Source organism: Hakea prostrata, chromosome 6 (assembly GCF_041222555.1).
Source record: "Hakea prostrata isolate BN-2017 chromosome 6, UWA_Hpros_2, whole genome shotgun sequence".
Taxonomy (NCBI): domain Eukaryota; kingdom Viridiplantae; phylum Streptophyta; class Magnoliopsida; order Proteales; family Proteaceae; genus Hakea; species Hakea prostrata.
This window is the reverse complement of record NC_142605.1, coordinates 24,163,345-24,182,125: the sequence shown is the minus strand read 5'-3', so window position 1 is coordinate 24,182,125 and position 18,781 is coordinate 24,163,345. Positions and strand designations below refer to the sequence as shown.

Here is an 18,781-nt window from a genome sequence, read left to right as displayed (position 1 = left end):
TTGTATACTTTAATTGACATTCTTAATTTGTTATAAGTTATAACTAATAATTTATAAACAAGTAAACAACCAAATCACTAACCAAATTTTTTATTTCCACCTTACTACCTCAACCCAAAGTACCATTACAAGAATGATCTAGGGCTTAATGTAAGGTTGATGAATGCGGTGCAAGACGTGGTGGAGAAGCTTGTGTCAAATCCCGTCATGCATGGGACAATTAATGTAGAGGTAAGAACTTATTCATATGTTTCTTCAACTTCTTGCATTAGTGCATTAAGCATATACATAATACAATAATTGAAGAATTGCTGTACAAATCAGGGAGTTCAGGGATACCTCTGGGAGTTTTGGAAAGCCTTTTGCTGTTGCAATTAGGCAAAAAAATGATCCTGGTAAATAGTCCATTATTATAAGTTTATAACTCTGTAAATGATAACTGATAAGTTATATAAATATTAGGATTTACTTGCCTAATGCATTCTTATTTTTGGTTATGCAGCTGACTGGTGGGAGCTATGTGGAACTAGTGCGCCAAATCTCAGGGACATAGCAATTAAAGTAATCTCACAGACTTACTCATCCTCTGGTTGCGAGAGGAACTGGAGCACCTTCTTGCTCATCCATAGTAAGGTACAGAACAGATTGGGGAGTAAGAGGCTCAAGGACTTAGTGTATGCGCATTACAACATGAGATTGAGAGTAGGGCATATACAAGATGATATAGATGACGAAAATCGCGAACCGATTGAGTTGACTGATATATTCCACGAGCCCCCCGCAGAAGATGAGGAAGATGATGTCATATATCAGTGGGTTAGGGATTGAGGTGGCCCAGTGCTGGATGGGCCAAGAGGGCAACCGGATCTTACCATTATTGCTGCTATGGGCCCAGATGTTGTGGCTGAGCACGTGTCTTCTGATAAGGGTCAGGCTGCTGTAGCAGCATCAGAAAGACCACTATACCATTTGTGGAGCCACCTGGTCGACTTGAAACAACTGCGGTGACATCTAGTAGTGGGAGTTCAGATGATGCCGATGATACCAGAGAGTCAAGTGGCCTAAGTCAGCCATCAAGTCATGGAGGCATTCAGGTTGATGGAGTTGCCGGTGGAAGTCAAGGTCAACAAAGGGAGTCACCTCCACCAGGTGCGAGTTATCCGACACATGTGAGCCACAGTTCCCCTATCTCTCAGACTTATACTAGGAGTAGGAAGAGCAGATCAAACCAGGGGCAAACGAATGATGATGCGAGCATTGCAGGATCTTGAATTGAACATGGGAAGCATGAGCTTAGATCATGGTCACAGTGATTCACAACAGAAAAGTTTGAACTGTTGGCAATCATCGGGGTACCTATACGGGGATCACAACACCGGGTATTCTTCTTATGGAGATCATGCTATTCCTCAAGACCCTGCACCTGGAGAGTACGCATATGGGAGTGAAGGTGGGTCCCCTACCCATATATTCAACAACAACACGAACAACAACATCAATGGCCCTTTCACCCTTCCACGATTGACGGTTATCCCAGAGTGCTATTCCTCAAGTATTCTGACATGGAGACATATCAATTCCATATAAACCAATATGTGACATATTACAGTGATGGGTTGACTTGGGACTTGGGAGTCATATGTGGCCACCGTTCAGAATCAGTTGATGCAAAATGCTGAGTGATACTCTTATAGTCTTATTGTCTTGTAGTCTTGTAAGTTGTAAGTTGTAACTTTGTAAATTGTAAATTGTAATCTTGTTACTCTTGTACTCTTGTTAGTCTTGTGACTTGTGAGTTGTGATTGTGAACTTATGGATTATGATTTATGACTTACTAAAAGTCTAAAACTTCTTATGGTTGTAAAATTTTGAAGACATTAAAGTTCTTTGATAGTTTGATCACTTGAATACTTGATGTGTAATGTTAATGTATTTGATACTTGATAGTTGATTTTTGAATTACTTGATATCTTTACATTACATGTTGTCTAACCTTGCATTTCACAGAATTTCGGTTTTACACATAGGGTAGACTTAGAAGACATACTTAGGGTTATTTTCTCACAAATCTAAGGCCACCAATGTGTTCAAAAGGCCTTAAATAGGCTAAATATCAAGTTTCAACCCAACCGGGGCCCTAAAACCCACCGAAATTACCCCAGAATTTTGGTAGATCTCGACTGAGATGGCGACCGAGATCTCGCTTTTTTTGAGTGTCAATATCTCACTCGAGAGCGAAATCTCCCACCATGCACCCAGCCCCCTTCACCCACTCTTTCCCACCCATGCAAGGATCCCCCACCCCTGCCCCTGCGCACCATCTTTTCCCTTCCCCCTTGCTGCCATGACCTGGAAGCAGTCATTCCCCAACCCCCCGACACCTTCTGCACCCTCCCCACCCCTCTCCCTATCCTGCAGCACCTCCCCTTCCTTTCCCAACCCCTTCATCCCCCCTCTACCTGCTTCTTCCCTGCGGCAGGAGTACCCCTCCCCTGTTAAACCCCTAATCCCCACCCTTAATTTCCTCTAAAACCCAAAACCCTAGCTATTTTAAAATTTCCGCACTTCATCTTCTTCTCTAATTTTCTGCAATTCATCTTCAACCTCTTAACCTAAACCCTAGTTCATCCTAAACCCTCACCTACACTCTAAATCCATCAGAAACAGATCTGAAACTACAAAGCAGCAATAACAGTCCATTCTCCCATCTAACTGAAATCCCAAAACCCTAGAAACTGATCTTGTTAAAAATCAGATCTGAAATCAGCATTTACAGCAAGCTTTCAAGTGCTTAAACCACCCTACATATCCTAGAATACTAGTTCTCTTTGCTGGAAGATTCTGGGCAGCCCTTAGTTTTAGGGAAAATCAACAACCCTAACCCTAAAACTGGGTTTACATCATCTCTTTTAGGATATCCACCATATTTATGTGTATTATGCGGCGAATCCCTAAACCTTCTTCTTTTTCAGCACCACATTCCATGACAACAAACAAATATTTCTTTCCATAGAAGGACCAATCCAGGTAAAATTGGAAAAAATTGACTCTAGTTTAATTCACATTCCTAAGCAGCCCAAGATACCATGCTAGTATATGTAGCAATCTTGAAGCACAGAGGAGAGTAGTGTGTCCGATAGTAATCTAGCTTTCTATCCTTCTAAGTGTTCTTTATACTTGATCCCGAATGGCTGTGCAGTCACCAACAGAAAGCCTTCCTGAAAAAGGGGGAATCCCAGGATATCTAATACATAACTTGGTTTTAGAGAAATCCATTAATTACAAAAGTTGGAATTTGCTGTTCTGGGTGAGGACCCCTAGAATATTACAGGATTTAGCCTTACAGAGTTGCAACCTAGAGAGGGAAGCAAAGTTAGTAAAAGCCCCGCATACTAGCCATAATTGACTCTCGGTTCTCCTTTACAAAGTTCAACTCATCTATGAACATTGGACAGGAAATGCAAGCAGTCCTGCATCTAGAGAACAACAATATTTGCCCCTCTGCCTCCAATCTTTTCATAATCCCTAAGAAGATCTCCATAGCCAGGTGAAAAGAATAGGGCAAAAGTGAATCTCCTTAGCTCATCTACCTTCCTACTGAGGAGTAGCTTGCAGGGCTGCCATCAAATAGGATAGAAAACATTGGAGAGCTTATACAAGCCTTCATGCAGCCCATGAACTTGTTAGGGAATCATTCTTTCCATAACTTCCATCAAGAACTTCCTATTGAGTCAGTCATAAGCTTTGTGTAGATCTACCTTCAACACTGCCGAGGGAGAGGCCGCCTTTTGTTTCTCTCTCACAAATCACAATAACATGGCACATTGGGAGTTATCAACAATCGATTATCCTCTGATGAAGTCATAGGCTTTGTGTAGATCTGCCTTTAACACTGCCGAGGGAGAGGCCGCCCTTTGTTTCTCTCTCTCACAAATCACAATATCATGGCACATTGGGAGTTATCAACAATCGATTATCCTCTGATGAAGGCGAACTGGTTTTCACTAACAAAATCTCCCACCACCCACCGTATAAGGATCTTCTTGTACAATAGATTACACAAAGCAACAAAGCCTATGCCCTACAAAGATACCCACATCTACACCCTTAGGATCCAGGGCGATGAAGGCTGCATTAATTGATTTAGTCCTTGAGCTCCTCCCCTACAATCTCCCATTAGGGCTTATAGACTTGGCCCCAATACCATCAGGCCCAGAAGCCTTAAAACTCCTTCATCCCAAATATGACCATTTTTTCAACCACCTCCTTTGAATTGAACTTTTCTAGGTTCTAACCAACTGTAATGGGTATCTGACACCCCTCACCATTTAAGGGAAAATTTCATGGACGACTACCACCATCCTCTACATTAGAACCAAATCTTTGAAAAATAGCTATTGCCTCCTCCTTAATTTCCTTCAGGTCTCCAATGAAGTTCCGCAAAAGGTTTTTAGCAGCCTATTTCTGTAAGGAAGAAGCTGTTATTCCCATCACCAAGCTAGAGCCACTGCAACTAGACTTCTCTTGTAGAAATTTTTCATCCACCTGTAAAGCTGCCCAAAACTTGTTTTTCCCTTCCTTTTGCTTTCTAGCAGGTAGTCATCAATAGGAAGCTTGCTGATAAGATGTTGGATGTGCTATTGATTGGTCTTAGCTTCCTTTACTGCTTGTGTACATCTCTGAAGCCTTCTTAATTTCAAGTTTCCCATCTCTTTCTCGAAATTGGATATCTCGGCAGAAAAGTCAGTGAGAGAATTTGAGCAAACATTTACTCATAAGTCAATAACAATTTATTGATAATCGAGCTTGGTGGTCCCAAGTATGGAAGAAATTGAATGGTTAACGACCCGAGTTGTACTCCTCCAGGATCTTCAAAAGAACTCGGATATGGTCTGACAAACAAGGCTCTAAGAAGTCAGCCTCAAACACCTTTAGTTTATCACTCCACTCATTGTTTATCAGCATCATGCCAAGCATAGAGCAAACCATGTTTTCCCCTGGTTCAGGAAAGAACTGGGTTAACCAAAGTCAAACCAACCTGCTAGGTATGGGTTCAATATGACTTCCCTTCATCATTCTTGATTCAATATCAACTCTGCTCCTCTTCTGGTGCGAAGAAGGCCTGAGCATTGTGGTTCGGTTCAGGAGAAGCTCCTCAACTCTCGTTGTAGGACCAAAAAGATGGACCAGCTTGCCTTTGCCAGAATTTGTGTCAAGGCCCCCAATCATCAGTCATCACGATGGTTAATGAAGACAGGTTCCCATTCAAGCAGTCTGTTTGCCTGCTGACTCCCATCTCACTGCTTGAGCTGCTGTTTCTTTGAACATACCTCTGTAGAATGCTCCTCCACCTGGTGCTACCATAGACCTGCTTCCCAAGTTGCTTGTCACCAAAGACACCACTCTTCAGTTATTGGCCTCTGCTAAACCCTTGACTCGTCTAGTCCTAAGGAAACCATACTAGTAGATCCTCTCAAAATCCAACGTAATCTTTATATTGATCATCAGCAATCCATCTCATCCCTCCACCAAAGACCTCCTTGGTTCCTCGCTCCCTCTTATAACCCGCCTATCAACTGTGGTTCTAGTTGCCACGAGAGCCCCTTTCGATCTCTGCTCAAGACCATGACTGTGCTACCGGCCTCTCATTGCCAGAGAATGATGGTCAAAACAGCTTCCCTTGACCCTGTGCATGGTGGGAGATCTCGCGAGATATCTCAGTTTTTTCATAAACCGAGACGAGATCAAGGGCGAGATCTACAAACTGGGATATCTCGCCCCAAATCTCGCCATATCTCGCTGGAACTCTCAATTTTTGCCCAATTTTTTGCGGATTTCAGCCAAAATTTCACTTGCAACTACTCTTAGCACATCTACAACATCAATGGAAGCTCAATCATCCTCTACTTGTCTTATGAACTTATGCGTTAATGACTTATATAGAACTTCTAACGGTTGTATACTTTTATCACTCTATTCTAGAAAGTCAAGATTGTAATACTCATATGAATGTTATCTTGATGACATTTAAGTTATTTGATGTATTTGATACACTTGATTTTCATTTATATGCGTTAATGGTTTTATATTACATGTTATATAACCTTGCATTCTCTAATCCTACAGCATTAATGGTTTTATTTTACATGTTATATAACCTTGCATTCTCTAATCCTACAACATTTCGGTTTCACACAATGGGTAGACTTAGAAATCATACTTAGGGTTGTTTTCTCACAGATCCAAGGCCACTAGTGTGTTCAAAAGGCCTTACATAGGCTAGATACCAATTTTTAGCCCAACTAGGACCCTAAAACCCACTGAGATGGGCTACCGAGTTGACGCCCAAAAAATGGCATATCTCGACCAAGATCTTGCCGAGATGGCCGAGATCTCGGTTTTTCATGGGTAGCGAGATCTCGCTCTTACCATGACCCTGTGCCCTTCTATGGACGTGCCTACACCCCATGTGAGGTTCATGTTGCCTCTGCTGCTACCCATTCTCCTTCAACAGTGACCTCCTCCTACCATTCCCCCAGTCTCCCTTCCTCTGGTTCACTACAACACCCACGAACCTAATTTGTTCTAACCTTCAATCCTCACAGCCAACATCTCTCTCTTTAGTCACTCCACAATCTCCTGAGATCTCTTAGACTCCTCCAACTTCTTCTGCCCCGCAATCTCATAAGATCTTTCAAGCCCTCTTGCATCTTCTCTCCCACCCCTTTTACCCTTCCCAACTAATCCCTTCGAGAGGGTCCCACTAAGCCCTGGCCAGACCACTCCCTACTTGCTAATAACCCTCATCACTCCTCTCATGCTGGGCTATCACTCAGCCAAGCCAACTCCGTCACTTGTGATGCAGGTCCAACACTGAATTGGCTTATTTTCCTTTGAGTTCACCTTAGGACTAATAGATTTGGGGGATGGACCTTCGTTTCATATCTTTATGTGGTCATGGGCCTACTCGATGGGCCCATAAGTTTAGTATCTAGGTCAAGTATGAAGATATGTTAGTTGTTAGGTTTAAATTAAGTCAAGTCTATTGAGAGTGGTATACATTAATTAAATAGATGTTATAAGGGACCTTATACCCAGAATTTGTATCCACTCAAGTACTGGAACCTTATGCTACCCCTTGGATAACAGACATGTGTCCAGTTTTAATCCTAGGTGACCAATTTTCCAATCTTTAACTCTAGTTTCTTCTCTCTCATACCACTAACCCGAGTCTCCATCCTTTCACTCCACTTTCACCCTTGTTGGCTCCGGCAGTACAGTGGATAACGCCTCTGGTCTTAACTTTTACTGACTTCGTCGAGGTGGTGACAGAGAAGACAGTAAGAGAACCTTTTCAGGTGGAGCTGCGATGGTAACAATGATGGGCCATGGCCGAACCCCACTACTCCAGAGGGCTCACATCCGGAGAAAACAGAGCAACTGAAAATGAAATTAGAACTCTCTTCTCTGGAAGATCAAAGGTTTCAGAGAGTAGAAGACCACCAGTTAATCCAGAATCATAGGTAATTATGTAAGGAGGGCATACCCATGAGCAATTTTTCGAATTGGGTTCGCAACCTCACGTCTGGATTGAACTTCAGAGCTATGAAGCCAGCCACATTTTCAGTTTTAGCAGCCTAGAATCTTGGCCTAAGACAACAATTTGGGGATCAAAATGTTTGAGGGGCTATGGTTTGGGAATGAACAGTTCCTGCAGGTTTAAGGTGAGTATCAGGGAACTAGACCAGATTACCTATGTCAATTAGGAAGGGGATGGTTGAGGTGGAGTTCCGAAACTGAGAGAAAGGAGTATCATCCATAGTTGTGAGAGCAAAGAGGGGTTTTCAAGAGAATAGAGCTTTGAGGATTATTCAAGTGTCGGCTATGGTTAAAGATGTGGAAGCAAGACGGGTAGCTTCTTCTGTGGATCCACTTGTGAAAAATCCATTTACTGAAAAGCAGCACTCTTAGTCTACCACTGCATTGGCCTGAGACGAATCATAGGTGGAGGGAAAAAAGTGAAGATTCTGCTGGAGCTGAAAAGGGAGAAGGTGACGGAGACAAGAACCGAGAGAAGAGAAAGAAGGTTTAGAAGGATGAGAAGACAAACCATGGTGAAGGGTTGGAAGAATTCTAACCCTAGGGTTAGAACATGACAAATGTCCATCATCTGATGGTGCACTTTATGGAACATGACTGTATCAGAACTTAAGCAGATAAAAATCCTTATCGGGGGCTTGATACGTAATAACGAGACAGTCCTTGTTATGCTAGTACTTGATACTAGAGTTATATTTCAATCTAGTTTTCTGCTCGAGTACAACTCTGAATGCAATTGTAAGGCCACAAATAAGCCCCTACACATGTAATATGCTGACAAGTTCAAATTATAAAGTTTTTATGCTCAGACTTGTATTTGCTTTGTTGTTCCATCGAGAAAAATGTTCTTAGCATTGGTTAGGAACCCTCCAAATGCATAAGATCAGGTTCTCTTGTTAAACCAAGCAGGGATTCCTCTATGCTTATGGATTTAGCCTGCCTTCAGATCAGTCAAACGATCTCCACAGCATTAAACAAGGCTCCTATATCCATGTGAGTGGCAGCCAGCATATCACATCCCCCTTGCATTTCACCTTTTTATTTTAGTTTTCTTGATTTTTTGTTTAGACACCAAATTTCCAAGTCAGGGCTACACCAATCTGACCATTGGAATTGACACAAACTTGAAAGAACATTTCCTCCATGTTAGCTCTACACTCCACCCCCCCCCCCCCACTGAAAAAAAATAAAAAATCATAGTTCCATTGAAGTCCTGTAGACCTATTGACCATAGAAGTCCTATAGGATTCAAGCTCCTCCTGAACTAAGGACTCTCAAGCCAGCCATCAGATATAGTCAATTTTTACACCGTGTCCTCTCTAGGATCTGCATTCCCAATCCCTTAACATTTTTATTCAAATCCAACCATCGGGAAAAACCCAAGGTACTCCTCTACAAACTAGTTTGAAAATCTGGATTGGGCTGATTCGTTTAAAGATCTTGGAACACCAGACCTCATTCAATTGAGGCTATCATCACCTTGCTGCCCCCTAATGCCTTCTGGGTCTTGGCCCTTGTTTCAAAATATATGCTGTCATTACATGACAAATGTGCAAGTTAGCATATTGGTTAACTTGTCATACTGTATGCAGGTTGTTGGGAGGTAGAACTTTCTCCAGAACTAATTTTTTAAGCCTGTATGACTTTTTAAGCATCACTAAGGTCCAACCATCCAATCAGGGTGATCTGGACAGCTGGATAGTACAAACTGTGCAGTCCATTGACCATTCAATAGTTTATAGATACCCTCAGTCAGCAGATATGCAGATTATCCATCCCCAGTGGCAGAAGATCCGAACAACAGTCCAACAATCCATGAAAAGTGAAAACAATGAGATGAGTCTGATACTGTCTTTGGCTCACAATCATAAACTTAAACTGAATCTAGATTGACCTATATGAATAAGCATATTCAATTGAATCAGAAACTCATACCTGGGGAAGCTCATTTTTTCGTTTTTCACCACCTTCACTTGTCGGGACATGCAATTGACTTGACATCTCTGTGTGTCCACCTTCTGGAAAGGTCGAAGGAGAAGCCTCACTTACTGTGGAGATGGCTCTGAATGAAAAAACCTGAGAAGAGATTAGAGGCTCAGAGATCCCTGGTGCTGTTTCCACACTCAACCTGTATAGTGCTTGACCTGCAGATGGCCTTACATCCAGTGGAACTCTACCATACTTCAACTTCTCTCCATTCTTTCCCGTCCTCCAAGCCACCATCTCCCCAGCATAAAAGGGTCTCAGTGGATGAAATTGGACCTGAAGAGCATCTTGTGGTAGAAGATCTTTGCCTAATAACCGATCCCTTCCACCTATAGTCCCAATTTCTCCTCTCTCAGACCCAAGTCTCAGCGTACTAACAACCATTTCCTCTAAATCTTCAGGGCAAGAAAACAATGGCCCAATAGGTAATGGGGTTGTCGACCCTAATACCTGGCTCACAACGATGGAAATAACATCCAAAATTGAAATATAATCAGGAGGTTTGGCAACTAAAATACAATTCTTTGACTGGTCAATAAAATAGAGAGTCCTATGTCCAGAACTGTCCTCCCACTCAGGTAAAATGGATTGCTTTGCCGCACGGGTAATGTCCAAGCGCTTAGGAAGTAGAATAAATGAAGTACGCACGCAGTGCACAAACTGCAACTTATCTGCAGTGTGCTTGAGTGAACTTCCTATCTGCTCCAAAGCAAGTTCTCTAGATGCAGGAATGTAACTGTTTATGCTATTGAGAACAGTCCACACAGAAAGCTGAAATGATCTGCTGGACAGCTTTTGTCTGACCATGGACAGTTGAACTGAATTGATTTCATCTAAAAACTGTAATTCCTGTTCATGATGTAGCTCCTGCAAAGAAGCAGATCAATGTTAAATTCATGATGAAAAAAAAGATTTAATATTGTAGAAATCTAATGATATTTATTGAAGCTAGATAAAGAAAGAGGGGGAAAAAAGAAAAGAAGGGCCACATCAATATATACCTCCACAACTACATCAGAGAGCTTCCTGATACCCAATGCTATACATATTCTCTCCGACAAATATGGGTGCACAAATCTTAGCCTTGAAGTGTCTATGCACCTGAGATACCTCAAACCATATGGGTCAATGTACACACACGAACTTGCCACAACAAGTCTGCAACCATCATCCGGAATTATCACATCTGACCAGGAACAATTTGACTTGTTTTCCTGAACAGAACCATTGCAGATAAAGTGCAAAATCTCCATAACAGCACGAAGTTCATTTGGATTTAGGCGCTGGTAACCACACGCTTTCTGGAGGTTCACCAGAAGGTCCTTTGCACAGGCAACTGACAGCACGTCTTGGAGCCCCAAATCCTTTAGAATCTTTACAAAAGGGAGATAAATAGTAGGAAGCTCAAAGGCAAATGGAGATAAGTTGACTGTCAGACGCACAAAAAGACAATTTGCTGTCACCAAGCGAGTGCCATTCGCAGCAGGCATGAATGCCACTTTCTGCAACTCCAATACATCTGTGAGAGAATGATGAAAGGAAAATAAGTGGGGAACCATAAAATTCAAATGCTGATCAACTAATTCATGTCATTGCTCAGCCTAATGAGTCATAACAAGGCCAAGGCAGACAAGAAATTCTTGACATTTATTGTGTCCATGGTATCATCCAGAAATATAGATGAAAGCAAAGGGAATAATCTGGTCATGCAGATTTTGGAAATCTCATTAGGTGATCAGGTAGCTATGGTCTCTGGCCATCTTTAAGCATCACATTCCAGTGCAAGCAAGATTCTGCAAATAAGAGGCTGGTGAGTAGCTACATAGGCCAGTACATATTGAGGCACAAATTCTCCATTGTAGAAGGGTGCTGCATTTCAGTTTTGGACAAAATTTTTGTTGTGGTTGTATTTTGGAACAGGTGAGGCTTTGTTTACTGCAGTCAATTCCAGTTTATATGGCCTTTTCTCACTTCGGTAAGATTTCATTCTTCAAATGAAAAAGAAAAGAATTACATTACAAACCATGAGAAACTATTATTGTGCCTCAATTTTAATGGGGATGAAAATACGTCTTTTATTTTGTGATTAGGCATAAAAAGAAACAGTATCCAGATTTAATAAGATACTGTTTAGATTGAATTCATTAATTAAAATGACTAAGTAAGTAGAAATACTCGCCCAACTCCAAATCTGAGGGAATGGGGATCATAAAAATATGATCACCATAGAGCAATTAAATCAAACAGATTAAAGAAAAAAGCTGACCCGAATCTGAAAAGGAACCCCAAATCTTATCGAGATACTTCAAGACCTCACAGGAAGCTTCTTCTATGGTCATCATGCCTGATGATATTGGCCAATGAGCAAGAGTGTCTTCACCACTATTTCTTCCTATAATCTGCCAAACATTTTATTAGTTATTAACCCCAACTAGGAGCTTGTATAATTGACAAGGGAAAGGAAGTAGGAACTATGTTTAGTACCTGTAAATGTTTCAAGACTGTGGAGAAAACTGGAGGGCTCCTCAAGTGGAACGCTCCCCAAGAATACTCAGGTGGAACAACACTCTGTCTGGAAAGAATAGGAGCACAACTCCAAGCTAAGGGCCAGTCCTTCAATAGAATAGCCTCATTATATGAAGATAGCACTCTTTTCCCCCCTTTCTTACCACCAATACTTGGAAAACCTTTTTCAGCTGGAATAAACGCAATCTTTCCAAGAGTATCGCAGAAACTATTGCCATAGAAGACAGCAAAGTTCGAAAATATAGCATCTAGGACAGACCCAGCTAGTGACCAAATTTCAAGGGGAATTTCATTCTGAGAAGAGAAGTCTGTCTCAAATTCATCAGCATCGTCTACACACTTAATGCATTCAACCCCAAGCGACTCTACCCTCCTTGCACATTCAAGTATAACATCCACTTCAGTTGCTGTTTGGAGACCTGTTTTTCTTAAAATGTGAAGCCACCCATCTGTAGTAAACCTCTCTCCAGGAAATTTTCTTTTCTCCCCAGAGAATACTAATGTCAGTAAAGAATCACCAGGATCAAATAAATTCTTTGGTTTAAGTAATTCTAAACAAGATTCTTCAGAATTTCTTACAAACTTAGTCTCCTTCAACACACTAATCACAGTGGGATCTAGCTGAAGATCTTGCCAATTTACATATAAATATATTAAAATATCCTCTTGCTCTGACTGGGCTTTATTTTCAAACCCAGGCAATGCAAATCTCACCAATATCTGTTGATCATGCAACTCAGGGACATCAAGAGCACGGAACAACATATTTCCACCAGTTTCTGCAGTATAAGAAAGGCAATGTTCATCAAGCGGCTGAAAGAATGAACCTGCAGAGATGATACACTGGTTTTGCCCATACAATTTGGTGTATGATCCTACAACCGTCTTATATATAGGTAGATCTCGCAAAACATCAAGCTCTTCTCTTTTGTAAGGGGTGCCACTGGAGGAAATGAAATCTGAAGCAAACAGGTTAAACAGATAATCCCGATCCGCATCTGCTAAAGAAGCAGGCTCAGAAAAATAACCAGCCTTTTTAGCTGCCAAAAGCTTGGAAGCAATCACCTGCCCTAGTGATTGGCCAGGCATGGGCAGACAATGACTTGGGGCAGCACACTCCAGGAAAGCTGTATCATATGCTGGTATAATGCACTGGTTCAGCAACGATAGTAATGAAGGGTGTCTTGATTTGACTACTTCAAATGCTAAAACATAGGACTGGACAGACTCAGATTCGGATGGATCTGTCATGTCAGGTTCCTCGCTACTCAATTCTGTGGCAATATTTAAGGTTGTTGAGCCAAGAACTGGTGGTATAAACACCATGTTATGTTCCCTCACACGGCATAATACTGGCCTACCTAGAAAAGCAGGAATTAGGGGCCAATCAGAGAAAAGTGACAGATCTCCTGATGAGCCATTAAGATTTTTCCAAAAGAGTCTTATCCATTCAGGAGAAGGTCCTCCCTCACCACTTGAATCTGCACGACTCTCCCATGAAAACCAGGGAGCTTTATTCACATTCATCACATGATTGACCCAATGCTCACTGAACAGTAACTTCATGTGACTTGCCAACAAGAAAGGTGAGAAACTCTGCAATTTCATCAACCTTTGAATAGTTTGGTTGGAAAATATCTCCTCCAAGATTGGTCTTCCCAAGCATTTTGGGTGGATAAATTTTGCTGCTAGTGGAAGCATCAGTTCCTGCTGCTTCTTGTCTGCAATCCAAAGTTCAGTAATGCCCAACCTTGTTAGATGTCTTGTAGCAGTTGGACATGGTATGCCTCTAAGTTCAGCAACAATATTCAGAAACTTCTGGTCAGCAGTAACATTTCCACTGCTATTATCTGAAATAAAGTTTCTCTGAACCATGGTTCCTCCAGCTATACCAAAATCTTCAACAACTCCCCTGCCAAAATCTAATAAAGCCTTCCCAAAATTTGTCACAACTTCCAATGCATCCGCCCCTGAATTTACAGAATCATGGGTAGATGACCAGAGAGGTTCACGCATGTTCAGATTTGATGCAGAAGGTACCATGCTGCTCTCTTGTACATGGCCTCCTCCAACAGAATCTAAGGCATTGTGCTCCATTGACATAGCAAAATTGGGTAAACTAGATGACTCCTTAAGCTGAATATCAGATAGAGAATACTCAAGAACATCTATATAAGTTTCAACCGACCGAAGCACAATGGAAGATGAAGAAGCTCTGAGAAGATCCCTGACCATCTTTGGCCTGATTTCTCTAACGGCAACCCCAACAGCCTGTATTTCAGTCACCAATTCCCAGGGTACAGAAAACACAGGATAATGTTCCTTGATGAAGCCACAAACTGTAGCAGGAGGCAGACTATCACCCACTCCCCCAGGTTGTGCGAGAAACATACCTTCATCTGCCTTGACCAAGTTTCCAGAGTAAAGTTGCCATACTGGAAGGCCAACAAGACGGGCATAGAAAGGTCTTATTACCTGCTTGATTATGCAATCCCAATCAGCTTTGAACATTTTTAGCAAGTTTGGGGTAGTAGCATCATCATGTTGAATGGATGAATGCTGATTAGACCTTGGCCAGAACAAATAAATCCGATCCGAATAAGCCTGTAAAAGTAGACTAACTGAACGTACTGAAGCTAACTCAATAGATGAATTTGAAGGGTCCCTTCTGAGCTTCTGCATTTCCAACACCATTTCGACATAAGAATCACGAACACAAGACATAAGTTCACGGTTCCAAGACTCTATTAAATGAATTCCAGCATCATGCTGTGCCTCAGTGGAAGCTATCATCTCTTGGTATTTGAATAGGTAGCGACCCCGATTATGACACACAAGGAAGCATCCAATAGCAGTGACAGGCATTGGTAGATCCCCAGAAAGAGGAAGAGGTGATAATATGCAACTTGATGAAAAAGCACTAGTAGGCTGTCCATTCCGAGAGATGTGTGCTGCAACTCCAGCAACTGGAGTTAAATTGTATGCCAGATATTGCCTGGAAAAGTAAAGAACAATATTATAATAACAAATGCGTTTGAGAGGAGAAAGACAAATTTCAAGACTGTGAGGATCTAAAAGAGTATACGTGCAACTTGTTTATAAAATTTAATCTTGTATCATATTTATACAGTGCATATTGAACATTACTAACCAAACAAGATTTATACCAGTATCACTCTCACGACAGTAAGTCAAGAATAAATGATGAAAATATCCCTTCCTGATTTGACCTCTGGAGTGCTCCCACATAAAATGAATTTTAAAAGTTACTGGTCAAGTAAAGTGAAATATCCATGTTACAGGAAACAAGGTAGAGGATATCTATGTAACTGATTAAAGAATCAATAAGCCATTTAATCAATAGCATTCTTTTAGACACTGCAGAAAACTGGTCTGCGTAATATCTGAACAAATATATGCATATAGCCCCAATTCTTCATCAAAAACTCCCACCTCTTTTGCTCAAAGACAAAACATAATAAATATTCTTCACACTTGAATAAAAAGTTCTCGAACAAATAAAATAATTATGGGTTGACATACCTTTAAAGCAAAAGAATCTAACTGCTTTCTGGCAGAATTTGTTCACAGATCTCCATATACAGTATAATAGGCAAGCTCAAGGTATATCAGAAATGATACACACAAAACTGCACATTGACCAGATAAGGATGACAAAAATATAGTCTATTTGTCAATCCATGAAACAAAGACACAGCCACCCCTTCAGGAAGGTGGCTCATCATCCAAGGGTAATCCCATTGGATGACTCTTACCATTCAATGGAGTTACTTCTGACAATGCAACTGAATGACTAATCCAATAATTCCAGTCACACTGTTGCAGTGAATTACAATCTATTCCGGTGAAAAGTCAAAGTTTAATATTTATTATTTTGGTTTCAACACAACAACAAAATGAAATGATATGTTAACTAGGGGGGAGAAGCAGACTCCTGGGAAAAGGACTTTGAGGACATACATCTGCTGTTGTTACAAGAGACCACTACACCACACCTTTACCATTACAAGAATAATCCCCAGAACCAAAGCCTAGAACTCCACTGCTCCATTACCCCGTAAGGATCTCTCTCTTGAAGAACCTAAAGCCTTTCAAAAGGGTGTCAGAAAATTCACTGATCCCATATACCATGTTGTCTCCCTTGACTCTCTTTTACCTTCTAATTGTAGTTTTGTTTCTCCCCTTTCTTCAATACGTATCAAATAGGAGTGGTAGGAAGCTTATGCAGATCCTAAGTGGAAGACAGCAATGTTTGGAAGAAATGAAAGCACTAGACAAAAATGTAATTTGGGAGCAAGGAAGAAAATTCGACCGAAACAGGAATTTCGACCTTGGGCGAATTGAGTTTTTCCCTTTTGAAAATTGGAACTTCAATTTCGGGCCTCATATGGACTCAAAATGATTTGGATTCTTGTATACTACCTATTTCAAGCATAATAAACACAATGGAACTAGTATTTTGTAAAAAACAAAACTATTGAAAATTTATCATTCAATTATACTAACAAATGACTGGTTCCGACAAGTGCAAATTGTATTGCATACATGCATAGAATCAACAACATACATGAATTGTTTGGTAGAATGGTTACATATACAACAAGTCAACAAAATAAAATGACCGACTAGATCAAGTGATGGTGTCTCAAATATATTAAGCTAAAGCCTATATATCATATATACATAAAATAAAAATACATAATTTTAGAAAATTATTATTAAAATAAAAAATGAAAAATGGTAGCAAATAATAAAAGATAAGTTTAACAAAACACAATTATAGATCATAGTCCTAGGCTAAACATATATTAATTTCAAGGCAATACAAGATCATTTAAGGCATGAACAAAACAAAAATAAAAAAAGGGGAAGTTTGGAACTCTTGGGTGTGGCTCATGCTTCATATTCTATTGTTGTTGGAGGTTCCTTTGTAGCTGTTGTGGCTTAGGAAGTGTTTGGAGGCAAAGAATGAGCAAAAGTGGTGTTTGAAGGCAAAGGAGTGGTGAAATTAGGTGAAAATGGGACCAGAAATCAACAAAAGCTAAGGAAAAACAAGTTGGAATGCTGATATGTGGGGCTTTTGGGGGGGGGGGTTGGTGGGGGGTCCCCCCCAAAGCATTCACTACAACCTTCGGAATTGACTATCAGGAGACTTTTGCACCTGTTTCAAAGCTGCAAATCATCAGAGTATTATTTGAATGTGCTCCATATTACTTGAATGTGTTGTAAACTTGGGATGGGATCCCCAGTAGTTAGACATGAAGAATCCCTTCTTACATAGATAGAAAAGAAGAAAACTATATGGAAATTCCCCCAGGTTTCGGCTAAAGCAGTCACTAGGAAGGAAGAAGGGAAAAAATGACTCAAAGCATAGTCAAACTGATTGATGATTTTATGGATCTATTTGACACTAAAATACATGGATGAAAAGACATTATTCTTGACCCAACGAGGGGAAAACCTCCTATATGGTTCTAGGGGGCATTGTTCATATATATCTATCCCAATAAGCCATCTATCAAATCGTTCAGATGGATGTTACAACCCAAAGAGAAGGAAGAGATTTTTGGAAATAAGCATGGTTTGGTAGGTTCCACAAGGCTATGGTGTCAGACTATCAATAGGATTCAAGCAAAGTAATGTTGACCATAGCCCATTCATTAAAAGGATAAGTCTCAAGGTGATTATTTAAATTGTCTATGTCGATGATATAGTTGTGAAAGACAATAATGGTGAAGAAATATTGAAACTGAAAAAAATTCCTGAGTTATGAGCTTTTTTTTTTATGAATAAATAATTACATTAAAAGAAACAAGAGAACAAGATCTTCAAGTAGAAGACCGAAACGAAGAACTAAGACCTCAGGAGACAACAATAAGCTTGTTCCTTGGGGTATCATCAACTGCGGGATAGGGAACAACTAACAATCTAGATGATACATCAAAATAAAGGGCATTCCAAATCCTATCTATAGAGCGGGATTTGGAAGTCCATCTCCGAAGGTTGTGTTCCCACCAAAGGTGGTGAATGGATGCACAATATACTAGCTTACTAATCCGATCGCAGATGGAGGTGCCTGAAAAGTTTCTCAGAATCCAAGACCAATCATGGGTAAAACCAAAGGAACGTCTCGAACGGGGCCAAATGGAAGCCAAGGCTTTTCTCCAGATAGATCTAGAGAAAGAGCAAGAAAAGAAAAGGTGCTCAAGGTCCTTCGAACCACTCCAACAGAGGATGCAATTGGGGTTTACGAGGATGTGGCGGCTAATGAGGAAGGATTGGGTAGGGAGAGCATGGTTAAGGGCCCTCCAAAGGGTAAGGGAATGATGAGGGATGAAGCCTTTGAACCAAACCAAGGGGGGTCAAGGGGGTTTTGGGTTGTGGGCTCTGAGGATATTCCAGGCTGAGGTTGTGGTGAAGGTTTTAGTGGGGGAGGGAAGCCAAATGGGGAGTCATGAGTTTGAATTCAAGGATCTAGAAAACCAAAGAAACTTTTTAGGGATTGAAGTTGCTCTTCTCTGCTAAAGGTGTATTCATATCCCAAAGAAAGTATGTCCTATACTTGTTATTTGAACAAGTTTATTGGGCTGTCATCTAAGTGATACTCCTCTTGAACTTACTACACAGCTCAAGGATTAAGAAGGGGAAC

General features: G+C 40.8%; 1 protein-coding gene across 1 annotated transcript in view; it reads right to left on the bottom strand.

The window, feature by feature from the left end:
- Positions 1-18,781, bottom strand: part of LOC149012773 (Zinc finger, C3HC4 type (RING finger) family protein) — a 91,363-nt gene that overhangs the window by 14,986 nt on the left and 57,596 nt on the right. The window contains exons 8-11 of the mRNA XM_089158364.1: positions 12,070-15,106; positions 11,852-11,984; positions 10,587-11,104; positions 9,535-10,452 (exon numbers count right to left, since the gene is read on the bottom strand). Of these exons, the coding sequence (XP_089014490.1) occupies positions 9,535-10,452; positions 10,587-11,104; positions 11,852-11,984; positions 12,070-15,106 (4,606 nt within the window). The remainder of the gene's footprint in view (positions 1-9,534; positions 10,453-10,586; positions 11,105-11,851; positions 11,985-12,069; positions 15,107-18,781) is intronic.